We start from the raw sequence: 20243 nt of genomic DNA, 5'->3' as shown, positions 1-20243 counted from the left end.
CTTCAATAGTCTTCATGGGAGACTAGATTCTGCACTTCTCCGATCGCCTCTGCTACATTAAGGGGTTAACCCCTTTATCCCCCCCCCCCCAAGCTTGTTTTTACCTTCATGACCAAGCCAAGTTTTACAATTCTGACCAGTGTCACTTTATGAGGTCATAACTCTGGAAAGCTTCAATAGATCCCCCTGTTTTTTTTTCATGAAATATTGTACTTCAGTGTTAAAAATTTATTCTATCTGACTTGTTTATTTGTGAAAAAAAAAAAAAACATTTGGCCAACATTTTGAAAATTGATAACAATTTTCAAATTTTCAATTTTTATGCCCTTAAATCAGCGAGTTATATCACATAAAATAGTTAATAAATAACATTTCTCAAATGTCTACTTTACATCAGCACAATTTTTGAAACATAATTTTTTTTAGCGTTAGGAAGTTATAAGGGTTAAAAGTTGACCAGCGATTTCTCTTTTTTCCCCAAAAAAATTTTCAAAATCTTTTTTTTAGGGACAACCTCACATTTGAAAAGACTTAGAGGGGCCTATATGACAGACAATGCCCAAAAGTGACACTATTCATCAAAAAGTTGCATTCCTCACGGTACTCAAAATGATATTCAAGAAGTTTCTTAACCCTTCAGGTGCTTCAGAGAAATTAATGGAATGTGGAAGGAAAAATTAAATGTTTAACTTTTTTTCACAAAAATTTTAATTTAGACCCCTTTTTTTTTATTTTTGCTAGGGTATCAGGAAAACATGGAGCCCCGAATTTGTTGTGCAATTTATTCTGAACATTCTGATACCTCACATGTTGGGGTAAACTACTGTTTGTGCACACCGCAGAGCTCGTAAGGGGAGGAGCGCCATTTGACTTTTTGAATATATAATTTGCTGGAATTATTAGCAGATGCCATGTCGCGTTTGGAGAGCCCTTAATGTGCATAAACAGTGGAAACCACCCACAAGTGACAAGATTTTGGACACTAGACCCCTCAGGAAACTTATTTAAATATTTGGTGAGCACTTTGAACCTCAAGGTACTTCACCGAAATGTATAATGTTGAGCCGTGAAAATAAAAAAAATCACATTTTCCATCAAAAATTACTTTTATCCCCAAATTTTGCATTTTTACAAGGGTAACAGGAGAAATAGCACAGAACAATCTATATTGCAACTTCTCCTGAGTACGCAGATACCCAATATGTGGGGGAAAACTACTATTAAGGTGCATGGCAGGGCTCGGAAGGGAAGGAGTGCCATTTGACTTTTTGCATGCATAATTTACTGGAATTATTAGTGGAGGCCATTTCGCATTTGGAGAGTTTATGATGTGCCTTAATAATGGAAACTCCCCCCCCCCCCCCCTCTGACACCATTTTGGAAACTAGACCCCTTGGTGAAGTTATCTATATATGTGGTGAGCACCTTCAACCCCCAGGTGCTTCAAAGTAGATTATAACAGTGAGCCGTGAAAATAAAAAAATCACATTTTTACACCAATTTTTTTTTCCCATGAGGTTAACTGGAGAAAATGGACCCCGAAATTTGTTGAGCAGTTTGGCCTGAGTACACTGATGCCCCATATGTAGTCAAAAACTACTTTTGAGGTACAGTACAAAGATGAGAATGGAAGAAGCACCATATTGGAGTTCAGATTTTGCTGGACTGTTTGAGGGTTCGAAGTCACTTTGGCAGACCCCCTGAGGTGCCAGAACATCAGAACGCCCCATAAGTGATCCCATTTTACAAACGACTTCTCATTAAATTCATCTAAGGGTGCAGTGATCATACTGACACCACAGGTGTGTCACAGAATGTTATACCATTGAGCAGTAAAGAAAAAATAATTATATTTTTACCACCAAAATTTAGTATTAGCCCCAGATTTTACATTTTCACAAGGGGAAATGGGCAAAAATGGCACCAAAATATGTCACACAATTTCTGCTAAATATAGAAGCTACCTCATATGTGGCTGTACAGTACTGCTTAGCCATGCGGCGATACTTGAGAGAGACGGAACGCTATTTGCCTCCTAGGGTGCAGATTTTCCTAGAACAGTTTACGAACTAGATATACAGATTCCATAAGTGAAAGAGAAGCAGAATCCCCCCTCAGGTGACTCCATTTTTTAAATTATACCCCTTTGGGAATGTATCTCCAGATGTAGTGACGATTTTTACTCCATGGGTGTTTACCAGAAACAAAGAGCAGTGGATGTTGCTGAGTGAAAATTGCAGACCACCATTGCAGTGTCCATGCGTTGTAGTCACCAGTATGTTTTAAACCCCAGTACGTTGTAGTCCCCAGTACGTTGTAGTCCCCAGTACATTGTAGTTCCCAATATGTTGTAGCCACCAGTACGTTATGTCCTGCTCATGCTTCTGGAGATGCGCACCCGTAAATTAGGTGGCCTCTCATCATTAGAAAATGCCAAACATGTGGATGCTAAATGCCATTCAGGCACTTTGGCTTTTCCAGAGCCTTTGTACTACCAGTAACGTGGAAAATCTCTATATTTCTGATAAGATATGACGGACCTGACTAGAAACTTAGTGTCCTTGGAATCCTTCTTTTTAGAACTGCACAAAACTGTGATTGACCGCGGTTTTATGCACGCCTAAAAAGACAGACACCGTCGAATCATGAATCAAAAGGCATCCAAAGTGCCTCCGTCTGCCTCATTATAGGGAATCTTTTGCAGGATTTTTTGTCTGAATCACGTATTTCAGAGATTTACACAGAAACCCCGGTGTAAGCGCAGAGCGCAGGATAAATGTGAGCCGAGCCTTTCTGCGATCTTTGGGAGGCAGAATAAACAAACCAGCAGCATGTGAAGAATTAGTTTTATTTATTTTTTATGCCGTTCCTCGTACGGTATAAATGATTAGGTGACTTTATTCTTCAGGTCGGTGCGATTACAGCTATACCAGATTTATATCGGGTTTTTGTGTTTTGCTGCTGTCACACACTAAAAGATGCTTTTTATTGCAAAACCAAGTTTTAGCATCGCCAAATTTTGAGAGCTATAATTTTTCAATATTTTGGCCCACAGAGTCTTGTGAGGTCTTGTTTTGTTTTGGACATATGACATTTTTTTTTTTATTTCTTTCTATTCTGTTGTTTGGGAGGCAGAATGAACAAAAACCAGCGATTCAGGAATTGTTTTTTTAGTTTTTTTTATACTGTTTTGTATGTGAAAAAATTGATAAGGCAGTATTATTCTTTGGGTCAATACGATTACAGGGATACCTCGTTTATATAGTTTTTTTTTGTATGTTTTGGTGCTTTTACACAGCTCGCATTGATGTGCCATCCCGGATGAGCTGCACTACCTGAGCCACTTGCGTGGGTTGTAGAGTCCGTCTCATGCTACCACGAGTGTGAAAGCACAACCAACATTCAAAAGTGACCAAAACATCAGCCAGAAAGCATTGGTACTGAGATGTGGTCTGTGGTCCCCACCTGCAGAACCGCTCCTTTATTGAGGAGGGTCTTGATAATTGCCAATAATTTCCATCTATTGTCTATTCGAGTTGCACAACAGTATGTGAAATTGATTGTCAATCAGTGTTGCTTCCTAAGTGGACAGTTTGATTTCACAGAAGTTTGATTTACTTGGAGTTACATTCTGTTGTTTAAGTGTTCAATTTATTTTTTTGAGCAGTGTGTATTTAAATTATTTTGGGATTTTTAAAAAAATATTTTTACTACTTTTTTAACTTTTTCTTTTACTAGCGGTGGATACCGCGTCTCTGACTGCCACGCCGGAACGCCGTTCACCTGGGCTCCCAAGAATTACCGGTTGCCCGGTCTTTGGACATTTAGCTTCCCTGCAGATTCACTCTGCTACAGTGCTGATGTGGGACACTTTTACATGTGGTCATTCACGCATATCTGTAACCCTGCACATTGTTACTGAAGAAGGCCGTCTATTGTGGCCGAAACGTTTAATTTGATTAAGGTCAAAATAGGCTTGGTCATGAAACGGTTAAGTCACATGCTGTCCATTTCCTTGTGATCCTTCTTGAGATGGTCCTACTCCTTCATTGTAGTCCAGCTTTGTGTAATTACACTGATAGGACTTGAAGCATTTAAAGGAGTCTGAATACTTTCCATACCCACTGTATATCGCTATAGACTAGGGTTAGAGATAGGGAGATACAGTATTAGAGTAAGGTTTAGTAATAGTAATGTGTAATATATGGTTTAGTACAGTGGGGGGCGCTGTAGATTAAGAGATAAGATAAGGTTAGGATAAGAACTGGTTTCAGCCTGAGTAGTGACAATTGAGACACTGGGTGGGGCCAGAGAGGTAGCAGTTAGAGACACTGGGCGGGACCAGAGTAGTGACAGTTGAGACATTTGGCGGGGCCAGAGTAGTGACAGTTGAGACACTGGGCGGGGCCAGAGTAGTGACAGTTGAGACATTGGGCGGGGCCAGTGTAGTGGCAGTTAGAGACATTGGGCGGGGCCAGAGTAATGAGTTGAGACACTGGGTGGGGCCAGAGTAGTGACAGTTGAAACTCCGGTGGAGCCAGAGTAGTGACAGTTGAGACATTGGGCGGGGCCAGAGTAGTGACAGTTGAGACATTGGGCGGGGCCAGTGTAGTGGCAGTTAGAGACATTGGGCGGGGCCAGAGTAGTGGCAGTTGAGACACTGGGCGGGGCCAGAGTAGTGACAGTTGAGACATTGGGTGGGGCCAGTGTAGTGGCAGTTAGAGACATTGGGCGGGGCCACAGTAATGACAGTTGAGACATTGGGCGGGGCCAGAGTAGTAACAGTTGAAACTCCGGGTGGAGCCAGAGTAGTGACAGTTGAGACATTGGGCGGGGCCAGAGTAGTGACAGTTGAGACATTGGGCGGGGCCAGTGTAGTGGCAGTTAGAGACATTGGGCGGGGCCAGAGTAGTGGCAGTTGAGACACTGGGCGGGCCAGAGTAGTGACAGTTGAGACATTGGGCGGGGCCAGTGTAGTGGCAGTTAGACATTGGGCGGGGCCAGAGTAATGACAGTTGAGACACTGAGCGGGGCCAGAGTAGTGACAGTTGAAACTCCGGGTGGAGCCAGAGTAGTGACAGTTGAGACATTGGGCGGGGCCAGAGTAGTGACAGTTGAGACACTGGGCGGGGCCAGAGTAGTGACAGTTGAGACATTGGGCGGGGCCAGAGTAGTGACAGTTGAGACATTGGGCGGGGCCAGAGTAGTGACAGTTGAGACACTGGGCGGGGCCAGAGTAGTGGCAGTTAAGACATTGGGCGGGGCCAGAGTAGTGACAGTTGAGACATTGGGCGGGGCCAGAGTAGTGACAGTTGAGACACTGGGCGGGGCCAGAGTAGTGGCAGTTGAGACATTGGGCGGGGCCAGAGTAGTGGCAGTTGAGACATTGGGCGGGGCCAGAGTAGTGACAGTTGAGACACTGGGCGGGGCCAGAGTAGTGGCAGTTGAGACATTGGGCGGGGCCAGAGTAGTGACAGTTGAGACACTGGGCGGGGCCAGAGTAGTGACAGTTGAGACACTGGGCGGGGCCAGAGTAGTGACAGTTGAGACACTGGGCGGGGCCAGAGTAGTGACAGTTGAGACACTGGGCGGGGCCAGAGTAGTGACAGTTGAGACACTGGGCGGGGCCAGAGTAGTGACAGTTGAGACATTGGTGGGGCCAGAGTAGTGACAATTGAGACACTGGGTGGGGCCAGAGTAGTGGCAGTTGAGACACTGGGCGGGGCCAGAGTAGTGACAGTTGAGACATTGGGCGGGGCCAGAGTAGTGACAGTTGAGACATTGGTGGGGCCAGAGTAGTGACAGTTGAGACACTGGGTGGGGCCAGAGTAGTGACAGTTGAGACACTGGGTGGGGCCAGAGTAGTGACAGTTGAGACACTGGGTGGGGCCAGAGTAGTGACAGTTGAGACACTGGGCGGGGCCAGAGTAGTGGCAGTTGAGACACTGGGCGGGGCCAGAGTAGTGACAGTTGAGACATTGGGCGGGGCCAGAGTAGTGACAGTTGAGACATTGGTGGGGCCAGAGTAGTGACAGTTGAGACACTGGGTGGGGCCAGAGTAGTGACAGTTGAGACACTGGGTGGGGCCAGAGTAGTGACAGTTGAGACACTGGGCGGGGCCAGAGTAGTGGCAGTTGAGACATTGGGCGGGGCCAGAGTAGTGACAGTTGAGACACTGGGCAGGGCCAGAGTAGTGGCAGTTGAGACATTGGGCGGGGCCAGAGTAGTGACAGTTGAGACACTGGGCGGGGCCAGAGTAGTGACAGTTGAGACACTGGGCGGGGCCAGAGTAGTGACAGTTGAGACACTGGGCGGGGCCAGAGTAGTGACAGTTGAGACATTGGTGGGGCCAGAGTAGTGACAATTGAGACACTGGGTGGGGCCATAGTAGTGGCAGTTGAGACACTGGGCGGGGCCAGAGTAGTGACAGTTGAGACATTGGGCGGGGCCAGAGTAGTGACAGTTGAGACATTGGTGGGGCCAGAGTAGTGACAGTTGAGACACTGGGTGGGGCCAGAGTGGTGACAGTTGAGACACTGGGTGGGGCCAGAGTAGTGACAGTTGAGACACTGGGTGGGGCCAGAGTAGTGACAGTTGAGACACTGGGTGGGGCCAGAGTAGTGGCAGTTGAGACACTGGGCGGGGCCAGAGTAGTGACAGTTGAGACATTGGGCGGGGCCAGAGTAGTGACAGTTGAGACATTGGTGGGGCCAGAGTAGTGACAGTTGAGACACTGGGTGGGGCCAGAGTAGTGACAGTTGAGACACTGGGTGGGGCCAGAGTAGTGACAGTTGAGACACTGGGCGGGGCCAGAGTAGTGGCAGTTGAGACACTGGGCGGGGCCAGAGTAGTGACAGTTGAGACACTGGGCGGGGCCAGAGTAGTGGCAGTTGAGACACTGGGCGGGGCCAGAGTAGTGACAGTTGAGACGTTGGGCGGGGCCAGAGTAGTGACAGTTGAGACATTGGTGGGGCCAGAGTAGTGACAGTTGAGACACTGGGTGGGGCCAGAGTAGTGACAGTTGAGACACTGGGTGGGGCCAGAGTAGTGACAGTTGAGACACTGGGCGGGGCCAGAGTAGTGGCAGTTGAGACATTGGGCGGGGCCAGAGTAGTGACAGTTGAGACACTGGGCAGGGCCAGAGTAGTGGCAGTTGAGACATTGGGCGGGGCCAGAGTAGTGACAGTTGAGACACTGGGCGGGGCCAGAGTAGTGACAGTTGAGACACTGGGCGGGGCCAGAGTAGTGACAGTTGAGACACTGGGCGGGGCCAGAGTAGTGACAGTTGAGACATTGGTGGGGCCAGAGTAGTGACAATTGAGACACTGGGTGGGGCCATAGTAGTGGCAGTTGAGACACTGGGCGGGGCCAGAGTAGTGACAGTTGAGACATTGGGCGGGGCCAGAGTAGTGACAGTTGAGACACTGGGTGGGGCCAGAGTAGTGGCAGTTGAGACACTGGGCGGGGCCAGAGTAGTGACAGTTGAGATATTGGGCGGGGCCAGAGTAGTGAAAGTTGAGACATTGGTGGGGCCAGAGTAGTGACAGTTGAGACACTGGGTGGGGCCAGAGTAGTGACAGTTGAGACACTGGGTGGGGCCAGAGTAGTGACAGTTGAGACACTGGGCGGGGCCAGAGTAGTGGCAGTTGAGACACTGGGCGGGGCCAGAGTAGTGACAGTTGAGACACTGGGCGGGGCCAGAGTAGTGACAGTTGAGACACTGGGCGGGGCCAGAGTAGTGACAGTTGAGACACTGGGCGGGGCCAGAGTAGTGACAGTTGAGACATTGGTGGGGCCAGAGTAGTGACAATTGAGACACTGGGTGGGGCCAGAGTAGTGGCAGTTGAGACACTGGGCGGGGCCAGAGTAGTGACAGTTGAGACATTGGGCGGGGCCAGAGTAGTGACAGTTGAGACATTGGTGGGGCCAGAGTAGTGACAGTTGAGACACTGGGTGGGGCCAGAGTAGTGACAGTTGAGACACTGGGTGGAGCCAGAGTAGTGGCAGTTGAGACACTGGGTGGGGCCAGAGTAGTGGCAGTTAGAGACACTCCCTATTTTCAGTCAGTCAGACTGTGGGATGAGGTGAAGTGAGGTTGATGAGGTAAATAGTGCAAGAGAAGCCCAGTGGTCCAGGGCCTTGGGGGCCAGAAGTTATTTGGACACGAAGAGAAAAGTGCAGCGAGGAAAGAATAGCAACTAGGTTCAGCGTAAAATCATAAACGTCGGAAACTTACGGTCTGGAAAAGGTTGGAAAGTGCCATCCTTGATTTCGTCTTCAGTGGGGATACAATGGGTGGGAAACTGCGGGCAAGAACTATTGTGGCTAAACGCGATGCTGCTGTACCAGAGGATATGGTGCGGAAATAAAGAATGAGAGGAGGGCGAGGGACAGCACAGAGGAAAGGAAATTAGAGTGTTGAGGATCACTGTGTAATGCCTAGAATTGAGAATCCTCAGTGGTTGATACCTTTTAATGGCTAACTGAAAAGATGGTAACATATTGCAGCTTTCGAGACTACACAGGTCTCTTCATCAGGCATCAGACTAAAGCAAATTCTGAAGAATCAGATATTTATACACAACACAGCACAGAACTGTCATTATGGGAGAGTGATAAGTGATAAACAGTTATGTCCATAAATATTGGAAAGTTCCTAGATTAGGAGTGAATGTTTTGTTGTCCTCTGATTGGGGTCTGGTTCTGTTATGATGACCCCACATAGTCTGAAGTGCAAATTTCTTATTTGATGTAAAAAGACATAAATCCATGCGACACATTCATTCCTGCACTAAGTGTGTCAAAGGTCGTCATAAGTTTATACTCCCAGATTCTCCTGTCTCTCTGAGATTTGAAGATACCTTTCAATACTTTTCAATACAAGTAATTTCAGGTCCTAGTTTGTGGTTATTTTATTTTTTAAAAAATGTTTATTTATATAGTTTTTGTTTGCTATTGTTTATTTTATTTGTTTGTTATTATTTTGTTTGCTGACCGAACCAGAAGGTGAAAGTAGTTATTATTAGTTATTATTCTGTATATATGTATGTACACAGTGACAACACCAGCAGAATAGTGAGCGCAGCTCTGGGGTATAATACAGGATGTAACTCAGGATCAGTAATGTAATGTATGTACACAGTGACTGCACCAGTAGAATAGTGAGTGCAGCTCTGGAGTATAATACAGGATGTAACTCAGGGTCAGTAATGTAATGTATGTACACAGTGACTGCACCAGTAGAATAGTGAGTGCAGCTCTGGGGTATAATACAGGATGTAACTCAGGATCAGTAATGTATGTACACAGTGACTGTACCAGCAGAATAGTGAGTGCAGCTCTGGGGTATAATACAGGAGGTAACTCAGGATCAGTAATGTAATGTATGTACACAGTGACTGCACCAGCAGAATAGTGAGTCCAGCTCTGGGGTATAATACAGGACGTAATTCAGGATCAGTAATGTAATGTATGTACACAGTGACTGCACCAGCAGAATAGTGAGTCCAGCTCTGGGGTATAATACAGGACGTAATTCAGGATCAGTAATGTAATGTATGTACACATTGACTGCCCCAGCAGAATAGTAAGTGCAGCTCTGGAGTATAATAAAAGATGTAACTCGGGATCAGTAATGTAATGTATGTACACAGTGACTGCACCAGCAGAATAGTGAGTGCAGCTCTGGGGTATAATACAGGATGTAACTCAGGATCAGAACAGGATCAGTAATGTAATCTATGTTTATAGTGACTGCACCAGCAGAATAGTGAGTGCAGCTCTGGAGTATAATACAGGATGTAACTCAAGATCAATAACGACAGAAAAACGACTGGCACATCCAAACTAGTGTGAATAGGTGCATACCAGGAGCAGCTACCTCCATACACAATATACAAAAAAAGGTTGCACTCTATCGTGCCAAAGCATGTCTGATATGGAATACATGAAATATGAATAGCAAAATGGCTTTTGAACATTAGGAAAATATTTGAGAGACGCTTTGCACAGAATTTAATCAAATAGTGTGAGCCCATCAACCATCGTCAAGGTTCACACTTGGTTCCGACCAACCCATATGTAGGCCTTGCTGACAGAGGTGTCCACATTCACCCAGGCATACAGACATTGGCCTTCGGTAAGTGTTCACATTTGGACAGGGAGGTCAGAGACCCATCAGTTTTAATGAGACCACCTTGACAATGGTTGATGGGCTCACACTATTTGATCAAATTCTGTGCAAAGCGTCTCTCAAATCTTTTCCTAACGTTCAAAAGCCATTTTGCTATTCATATTTCATGTATTCCATATCAGACATGCTTTGGCACGATAGAGTGCAACCGTATATTGTATATCAAGATCAATAACGTAATGCATGTACATAGTGACTGCACCAGCAGAATAGCGAGTGCAGCTCTGGAGTATAATACAGGAGGTAACTCAGGATCAGTAATGTAATGTATGTACACAGTGACTGCACCAGCACAATAGCGAGTGCAGCTCTGGAGTATAATACAGGATGTAAGTTAAGATCAGTAATGTAATGTATGTACACAGTGACTGCACCAGCAGAATAGTGAGTGCAGCTCTGGAGTATAATACAGGAGGTAACTCAGGATCAGTAATGTAATGTATGTACACAGTGACTGCACCAGCAGAATAGTGAGTGCAGCTCTGGGGTATAATACAGGATGTAACTCAGGATCAGTAATGTACTGTATGTACACAGTGACTGCACCAGCAGAATAGTGAGTGCAGCTCTGGAGTATAATACAGGATGTAACTCAGGATCAGTAATGTAATGTATGTACACAGTGACTGCACCAGCAGAATAGTGAGTGCAGCTCTGGAGTATAATACAGGAGGTAACTCAGGATCAGTAATGTAATGTATGTACACAGTGACTGCACCAGCACAATAGCGAGTGCAGCTCTGGAGTATAATACAGGATGTAAGTTAAGATCAGTAATGTAATGTATGTACACAGTGACTGCACCAGCAGAATAGTGAGTGCAGCTCTGGAGTATAATACAGGAGGTAACTCAGGATCAGTAATGTAATGTATGTACACAGTGACTGCACCAGCAGAATAGTGAGTGCAGCTCTGGGGTATAATACAGGATGTAACTCAGGATCAGTAATGTACTGTATGTACACAGTGACTGCACCAGCAGAATAGTGAGTGCAGCTCTGGAGTATAATACAGGATGTAACTCAGGATCAGTAATGTAATGTATGTACACAGTGACTGCACCAGCAGAATAGTGAGTGCAGCTCTGGGGTATAATACAGGATGTAACTCAGGATCAGTAATGTAATGTATGTACACAGTGACTGCACCAGCAGAATAGAGAGTGCAGCTCTGGAGTATAATACAGGATGTAACTCAGGATCAGTAATGTAATGTATGTACACAGTGACTGCACCAGCAGAATAGTGAGTGCAGCTCTGGGGTATAATACAGGATGTAACTCAGGATCAGTAATGTATGTACACAGTGACTGCACCAGCAGAATAGTGAGTGCAGCTCTGGGGTATAATACAGGATGTAACTCAGGATCAGTAATGTATGTACACAGTGACTGCACCAGCAGAATAGTGAGTGCAGCTCTGGGGTATAATACAGGATGTAACTCAGGATCAGTAATGTAATGTATGTACACAGTGACTGCACCAGCAGAATTGAGGTGCTGAATATCATCCCATGTCATTACACTCTCGGTCTTCTTGGTTGTTTTCTTTGTTTCTAATAAATAATTGACTGAATACAATGTAAAGTTCTTACAAGAACGGTCCATAGATTAATGTTTTTTTATTCCGAACCCTATCTCCTTTAAAAAATCTAGCGTGGGGCAGACTTTAAGTTTCCTATAACAACTTTTTTCAACTTCTGAGTTTTCTTCTGAATTCTCAGGGTTCATTAAACACATCACAGTTTTCCGGTCGCACTCACAGGTTTGTCTGGGACAGTCTATTACCACCGCATTCTCACCTGTCGATGGAACAGAAACATCAATCATTTATCATTATAAACTGTCTGTGCTGGAGATATAAAGGATCTGTGAGAATAAAAGAAGTCCAAAGAAAAATAGAAGACGATACAGCACTAGATGAAGCTTCAGTGATTGCGAAACGGCCATCACTCAGTTGTTACCTCGTAGCTCTCTCCAGTGGATATGAATTTGTAATCAAAAGATATTGGTTTTGTGAATGCTGTATCTTCTATGTTTCTCGATTTTCTACATGCTCTATCATTATACTGAGCAATACTTCAATATCTTTCTAATAGATTTCAAAATGATTAGTCAAACAGTTTGCACCATGACTGTGGTGTAAAAAAATGAAATTTTGCACAAGTAGTAGAAGCAGAGCACACTACAATCAATATGCCCAGTGCAGATATAAGTGCTACAACTAGTAGTTAATCAAAGATGTGTGATAGAAAAAAGAAAGAGAAAAGAAAAGAAATTCACTACATGATGACGAGTGCAAAACAATGGGGAGACAAATTGCGCAATAGGGTTTTATCCACGTTACACAGAGGAGAATATACACCAAATTTGCTCACCTGGTTAGGATGAGATTAGAGCATATAGATAGCGGCTGCTGCAGATCCACAGGTCTTCACCGACCAGAGAAAATAATGTCTTCAAAGGGAGATTTGTAGTTAAAATTCTGCGCTGCCGCTAAGATGAATTTCAGGAGAGTATAGTTGATTCACAGTGGTTTTATTCAACGCATTTCAGGGGTCTCATGCCCCCTTCATCAGGAAATACCACACAGAATATACAGGCATCACAGGTATAAATAGTTTTGAAAGGAAGCTAGGTTACAAAAAAATGAGCGCCAACAGGTCAGATGACTCAGTGTCAAAGTTCAATGATAACACACAATTAGCAATTCAAACGATTAGAGAGGTATATATAATGAAAAAAATACATTGACTTCTTTTATATTTCTAGACAATAGTTCCAAATTTGCAGCATTTAGGAGGAAATAAAAAAAAAAATAACGATCTCTACTTAAATGGACAAGAACCTGTAAGAAAAGGAGTTACTCCAGTTCATAAGCAAAGGCCTTACAGATGAACTACCGTGTGGACTCAAGAAGCTGCTTTTTCTTATCGAAAATCCATTGGAATCTTTACATTGAATGTGGAATAAAATCATGTTTTATTATTTTCCATTAAAAAAATATAAAAATATAATCTTTATTTTTTTTTTATATAGCGCTAACATATTCCGCAGCGCTTTACAATTTTGAACACATTATCATCACTGTCCCCGATGGGGCTCACAATCTAGAATCCCTATCAGTATGTCTTTAGAATGTGGGAGGAAACCGGAGTGCCCGGAGGAAACCCACGCAAACACGGAGAGAACATACAAACTCTTTGCAGATGTTGTCTTGGGTGGGATTAGAACCCAGGACCCCAGCGCTGCAAGGCTGCAGTGCTAACCACTGCGCCACCGTGCTGCCCATATAAAATATATATGAAGATTAGTTTGTGGTGATCTAAAATTACGAAAATTAGAATTAGTGAGTGTAAAATTGCGTCACGTTACATAAGAGTAACAATTTAAGCAGCGAACCAGCGCTTGAGGTGAGCGTAGAAACAAAGTGAACGCAACACTTCACCTGTCCAAGGACCAATGATAGATATCACATGTAACAAGAGACAATATAGCATTGCCAGGGGAGGGGAATGAATGAATACACAGCCCTCAGTGATCACAAAGAACAGCTGCATGAGAAGGGACGCCCTGCAGCAGAGTGAAGGAGGATCCAGTTAAGAGCTCCTGTCTGGAGGGGTCATTACACCCTGTCAAACTGCCACAATCAGCACGATCTCACAGGATTTAATCCCAAGAGTATATAAACCATTGTTCAGGACACAGTTGTGATGGAGGCAATTTGTATGGATTAAAGGAGTGAAAGTGCTCCTCTCCTGGGCAGACTCAGACTATGCTGACATGAGGAATTTGATCAATACAGGGCAGAGGAAGAAGAATTTTCTTGTAAAAAATATAAAAATAAAAGGAATTACATGGAATAAATGCAGAAATTACAACTAAACATATCAATGAATGACTACAAGATAATCCTAAATGTAAATGTATATATAAATCAAATGGCTCAAAGCACAAAGGATTAAAAAATCAATCATAACTATACAAATAAAAATATAAATGTAGAGATATCAAATTCATAAAAAAGGGGGGAGGGCTGCGCATTCAGATAAAACCTCATTTTTTTGTAACCTAGCTTCCTTTCAAAACTATTTATACCTGTGATGCCTGTATATTCTGTGTATTATTCTCTGATGAAGGGGGCATGAGACCCTGGAAACGCGTTGAATAAAACCACTGTGAATCAACTATACTCCTAAAATTCATCTTAGCGGCAGCGCAGAATTTTAACTGCAAATCTCACTTTGAAGACATTACATGATGACGAGCGCACTCATAAATATACAAAATATACGCAATGTTTATTGGCAAAAAGAGACATACATAAAAAAAACAAGTAAAACTGTACAATAGTCCAAGTTCTAATGCTGTACACAAATATATGTGCGATATGCAAAATCAGCGGTAGTTCCACAATCAAAAAAGGACACAAGGCTTAAAAGAAGCTCGGGACATGGGCAAACTGGTGTGTCCCATCCAATGTGTACAAATAGTATCGAGCCCGAACAAAAGGCCAAGCAGACATAGGTACAATTAAATATTGTCATTACATATGAGACCAGTTATATTCCAGCCCCAGTCAGAGACTAAAAAAGGGACGATGGTTCCCCAACATACATTCTGTCGGAATTCAGCTGTTGATGAAGAAAGTAAGTGACTAATCTCATACCATCTTCTTGATTTTGTCCTGAGACACAATTATTTCTTATTCGATAGGTCATTCTATCTGCAGGCCTCAGGAGTGGCCATGGGGGCCCAATGCACACCGGCTTGGCTTCCTTATATCGACGACATCTTTTTTGTCTGGCCAGGTACTAAACAAGAATGTTGTATGTTTTTCGCATCTTTGAATCAGAACTCTCTCAACGTGCTTCTTACCAATTCCATGTCTCCCATTTCAGCAATCTTTTTGGACCTCACTATCTCAGTACAGGATGGTCAGTTGATGACCAACCTATATCGTAAACCCACCGCGACGAACAGACTCTTGGAGGACCATAGTTTTCATCCGCTGCACAAGAAAAAAAGAGGTCCCCATAGGACAATTTTTGAGGACAAGAAGAATCTGCACAAAGGTCACAGACTTCTGTAGCCAGGCACAAGAGCTCACGGAGAGATTCAGGAGGAGCGGATACCCTAGAAAATGTATTTTATCAGCCTACCAATGTGCCAAATCACACACACAGGAATTGTTTCTGACCTCCAACTGTGGGCCGCATGATCTCCAGCTTCGGTTTATAACCAATTACAACACACAATGGACACAAGTGAGACAGGTCTTGTAAAAAAATAGGAAGATTCTTACAACTGATCTCCAAACCACCACCATTGTGGGCGATCGACCTTTGCTTATAGCGAGAAGGGCCCCCAATTTTAGGGACATCCGTACTAGGAGCCATTACTCATGGACTATGTCTCAACCATCAGTTTGGCTTCTATGGACCTTCATAAAGATAAAACCTTTACCTCCGTGGCCTCACATTTTCTCACCCATCACTCAGGAATATGTACTAACACTCGTGTGGTAGGAACGTATCATGGAGTCAGGGAGGGGTGGGAATTTGCAGAGACGGCTATTGCAATCGTAGTCACAATGGTTTTTCTTACTTGGGTCTGTAGCTCCGACAGGATGAAATAAGGAAATGCTTTTTACAGGATTTCTTAGCTGATCCTCAGTGTATGTCACAGGCGTTATATGTATATTTCCTTTTTTTCATCAACAGGATTTCTGTGTTAGAACATCGGTCAATTTTGATTATGCCTCCAGGGTCAGCCCTCATTAAATCCCGGATCTGCTATTCGTGATGATAGATGATTGTATCCTATTACCCTCTGCCCTTACTGACATGGCGCATCATCATGTCCTTGCTTTCGCTTCACCATCACTACCGGTATGTGATTACATCTAATTATACTTGTATTTAGGCTTTGACTGGCTACAGGGACCACATTACCCCTGATGAAGTTGTGCTTGACACGGCGAAACGCGTGGGACCATGTTCCTGGTCCTATTATGCTCTCTTGCTCCATGTGCTTTTACAACCATGTGATGATTCCCCGATTCCGAGTGCCACTAGGTATTATTATCGTGTGCCTAGATCCCCTTCTTCATTTTCTTGTATCTTACTAAGGGCTGAGATCACACTGTTGTCGCGCTTTATCTCATGTGCCAATTTTTCTCAGTCTGAATATTTCCATCTTTTAGTGCTGGTGGACACAAGTAGACCTTCCTATTCAGCCTCTTTTGGTAGGTCTATTGCATTTCCATAGGGATTTACCTCTCTTTCTATGGACTTGTGGGATCTGATGTCTTGCGTATTTGTCATGACCCAACAGGTGTCTGTACAGCAGACGGCAGAGCACACACACAGCGGGATGTAAAAAGGGAGAGGAAGGCCCTAACAATAGGGAACGAGGGGTGGGGCACCTCATAAAACAGCCTGTACCTATCCCTAAGCTCCCCTAATGCCCTATGGGGGTCCTTCCCCTGCTGCTGTCACATACCTAGTCCTTAGCTGTCACCTCACTATACCCTGGCTAGTGCACTGGCCGGCAGGGACAATAGCCTCACCACTGCAGATGGTATCAACAAGGGGTAGTGACAAGTATGAGACAAACATGGAAAGGAGCAACGAAAAAACTTAGCTCAAGCTTCTGCTGCCAAGCTCCACACAGCAGAGAATACGGCATAGGGCCACAAGCAGTTGATACACTGATGGCACCAGAGAGCTCCCAAGTCCTCGGCTGGTCTCCAGAGAAAAACTCGATTACCAACAGTCATCTGATGCGTCATGTGACTTTTTAAAGGATGGTGGGAATGGTCACCACCCACATCAGCTGACCAGCAAAAAGCAGCTTCCAGCAAGGAAACTGAAATTAACCCTTGCTGGCACGAAATTAAAAAACAACGTTTAAATTAAAGCAGAACAAGAGCTGTCACAATTCCAAAAATGAATCTTGACAGCATTGTTACTTATCACAGGACTAGGTCAGAGGTGTTTGGCATCACTTGAATTCGGGAACCATCTGCTCTTTATTAGTCTCTGTCTGGGGCTGGAATATAACTGGTCTCATATGTAATGACAATATTTCTTCATGCCTATTTCTGCCTGACCTTTGCTTCGGGCTCGATACTATTTGTACACATTGGATGGGACACACCAGTTTGCCCATGTCCCGAGCTTCTTATAAGCCTCGTGTCCTTTTTCGATTGTGGAGTTACCGCTGATTTTGCACATCGCACATATATTTGTATAGAGCGTTAGGACTGGAACCATTGTACGGTTTTACTTGTCTTTATATGTGTTTCTTTTTTGCCAATAAACATTGCGTATATTGTGTATATTTATGAGTGTGCCCATCATCATGTAGTTCTTTTCTATTTTCTATCACGCAAGCTGAAATTTTGAAACATGAAGGGACAAAATCATTATAATATATAGCATGAAAATGGCATAAAGTTATATAGAAATAATCTACGATCCCTGAGTAGGGCACATATCTGAACGATGCACCAGATTCACTGGGAGCTTCTTCAGGGATCTGCAATGTCTTACTCCAGCACACCCGGCATCATGACTGGCAAAAAAACATCAGTTTTGATGGATCAGGGCCGTTATGCTTAAAGCTTCCATACAAATTAAATGTTTCTGAATGAAGCAAATGAACTAGAACATTTTTTTTTCTATCGAGGGCTAAAATCTTTTTTTAATTATAATCACAGCTGAGGTTTTGTTACACTCATATCTCATAATGTCACCTTGTATCCTAACCCCAAAGAGAACTGTGGACTTACTACAATCGATGGTCCCATTACTGTAAATGAACTTGTATGTCTGATATCCTGAGTAACAGGTACGGATAGCTTTACGGCAGCACCATTGTAGAGCGCAGCACCTGAGGGAGCAAAAGAGTAATGTCACCAGGGCGAAACCATAATGTCTTCAAAAACACCGGGGCCCTGGAGCCTTGAAGGCAAAAAAAGAAAAGAAAATCCTGTTGGTCTGTAGAAGACCTGACTGTTAACCTTTTCCTGACCGGGCGATTTTCCTGTTATTGTTTTCTAACCATCTCCTTTTTTTTTTTTTACTATCTATGTAGCTGTACGAGTGTAAAAAAGCACTAAACTACAACAGTGTGAATAAATAATATATTAAGGCTAAGGACCAATAATTATGTCCACTAAACCTAGAAAAGGTAATTAGACACCAGGTAATAAAAATACGGAGATAACGACAATCACAGAAATCTGTATTACATGGAATCAACAGAAAGAAGAAGGAGAAGAAGAGGGAGAAGGAGGAGAAGAGGGAGAAGGAGGAGGAGAAGAAGGAAGAGGGAGGAGGAGGAGGAGAAGAAAAAGGAGATGAGGAAGAAGAAGAAGAAGAAAGAGAAGGAGAAGAAGAAGAAGGAGGAGGAGGAGGAGGAGAAGAAGAAGGAGGAGGAGGAGGAGGAGGAGAAGAAGAAGGAAAAGAAGACGAGGAAGAAGAAGAAGGGGAAGAAGAAGAATGAGGAGAAGGAGAAGAAGAAGGAGTAGAAGAAGAAGAAGGAGTAGAAGAAGAAGAAGGAGAAGAAGAGGAAGGCAACATCACTAAAGAGACACAAGAAACATCTCCGAGAATGCAAGAAATTATGTTAATTTACAGAAGATCAATAGAGGGCAGCAGTCAATGGTGAGTAGCACTGGGGAAGGAGGAGCTCAGGTGTTGGGATGGTTATCCTGCAAAAGTGCACCTGATGTCACCTGCAGTCCTATGTAACACTACAGATAACACAGTGATAACTCTCTGGGTACAGATAATGTAGTAGATGTCACCTGCAGTCCTATGTAACACCACAGATAACACAGTGATAACTCTCCGAGTACAGATAATGTAGTAATGTCACCTGCAGTCCTATGTAACACCACAGATAACACCGTGATCTCTCTGAGTACAGATAATGTAGTAGCTGTCACCTGCGGTCCTATGTAACACCACAGATAACACAGTGATAACTCTCCGAGTACAGATAATGTAGTAATGTCACCTGCAGTCCTATGTAACACCACAGATAACACCGTGATCTCTCTGAGTACAGATAATGTAGTAGCTGTCACCTGCGGTCCTATGTAACACCACAGATAACACAGTGATAACTGAGTACAGATAATGTAGTAGATGTCACCTGCAGTCCTATGTAACACCACAGATAACACAGTGATAACTCTCTGAGTACAGATAATGTAGTAGATGTCACTACAGTCCTATGTAACAACACAGATAGCAGTGATAACTCTGTGTTTTATCTGTGGTGTTACATAGGACTGCAGGTCACGTCTGGTACTGTACAGATTTTCACTTACCTTTCGAGGTGCTCCAGTGTCTGATTACTTGCAGATGATACACATAAGCAGCTATGAGGAAGAGCATCTATCAGCCCTTGGTTCTTAGTTTCCTTCAGCATATCTTTTAAATTTTTGACTGGCAATTTGCCGCCTTCCACCGACCCTAGAAGATAAAACCACCATCACCTCGTTGTGTGACTCGGAGCGCTGCATTCACCAGGAATGATGGAGATTATAGGGAATTTTCCTCCTCTGGATCAGGGAGCTTCCTGGAGATCAGTCCCTGCTATATTCCCATCACCTGAGAGGCTCCGGATAACATCAGGACTTACCGAGACTGAGGAGGAGCAGCAGACAGGTTATCATTGTGCATCGGAGACAGAGGGCGAATATCCAGGAGAAGACAATCTGGAGGAGCAGCAGATACCACCATGGATTATATCCTCCTGATATCTGCCCTATATATTCCTACCACTAGGTGGGGCTGCCGAGTGCTGTCTGCTATTGGCTGCCTGGGGCTAAATACCTAATAACAGCATCATGTGGCAGTGTTAGGGTACCGTCACACAGTGGCATTTTGATCGCTACGACGTCACGATCCGTGACGTTCCAGCGATATATCCGTGACGTTCCAGCGATCTCGCAGTGTCTGACACGCTCCTGCGATCAGGGACCCCGCTGAGAATCGTACGTCGTAGCAGATCGTTTGAAACTTTCTTTCGTCGTCT

The 20243-nt window shown here is 44.1% G+C and overlaps 1 protein-coding gene across 3 annotated transcripts; it reads right to left on the bottom strand.

Moving 5' to 3' along the window:
* Nucleotides 1–11773: 11773 nt before the first annotated feature.
* LOC138652146 (acidic phospholipase A2 PLA-2-like) lies at nt 11774–20004 on the bottom strand. Of its 3 annotated transcripts, none has more exons than XR_011315586.1 (5): nt 19848–20004; nt 19534–19678; nt 17986–18086; nt 12569–12824; nt 11774–11992 (listed from the first exon to the last, which is right to left on the bottom strand). XR_011315586.1 is itself a non-coding variant. In XM_069742915.1 (4 exons), the coding sequence occupies exons 1-4, from the start codon at nt 19879–19881 to the stop codon at nt 11802–11804; spliced, it is 471 nt and encodes a 156-aa protein (XP_069599016.1). In that variant the 5' UTR covers nt 19882–20004; the 3' UTR covers nt 11774–11801. The 3 variants fall into 3 exon arrangements, 1 of the variants encoding a protein (XP_069599016.1); XR_011315585.1 differs by having other exon boundaries at nt 12569–12686; XM_069742915.1 differs by lacking the exon at nt 12569–12824.
* Nucleotides 20005–20243: the final 239 nt, after the last annotated feature.

Source organism: Ranitomeya imitator, chromosome 10 (genome assembly GCF_032444005.1).
Source record: "Ranitomeya imitator isolate aRanImi1 chromosome 10, aRanImi1.pri, whole genome shotgun sequence".
Taxonomy (NCBI): Eukaryota; Metazoa; Chordata; class Amphibia; order Anura; family Dendrobatidae; genus Ranitomeya; species Ranitomeya imitator.
The sequence above is the reverse complement of the archived record's forward strand: the minus strand, read 5'-3'. Positions and strand labels throughout refer to the sequence as shown.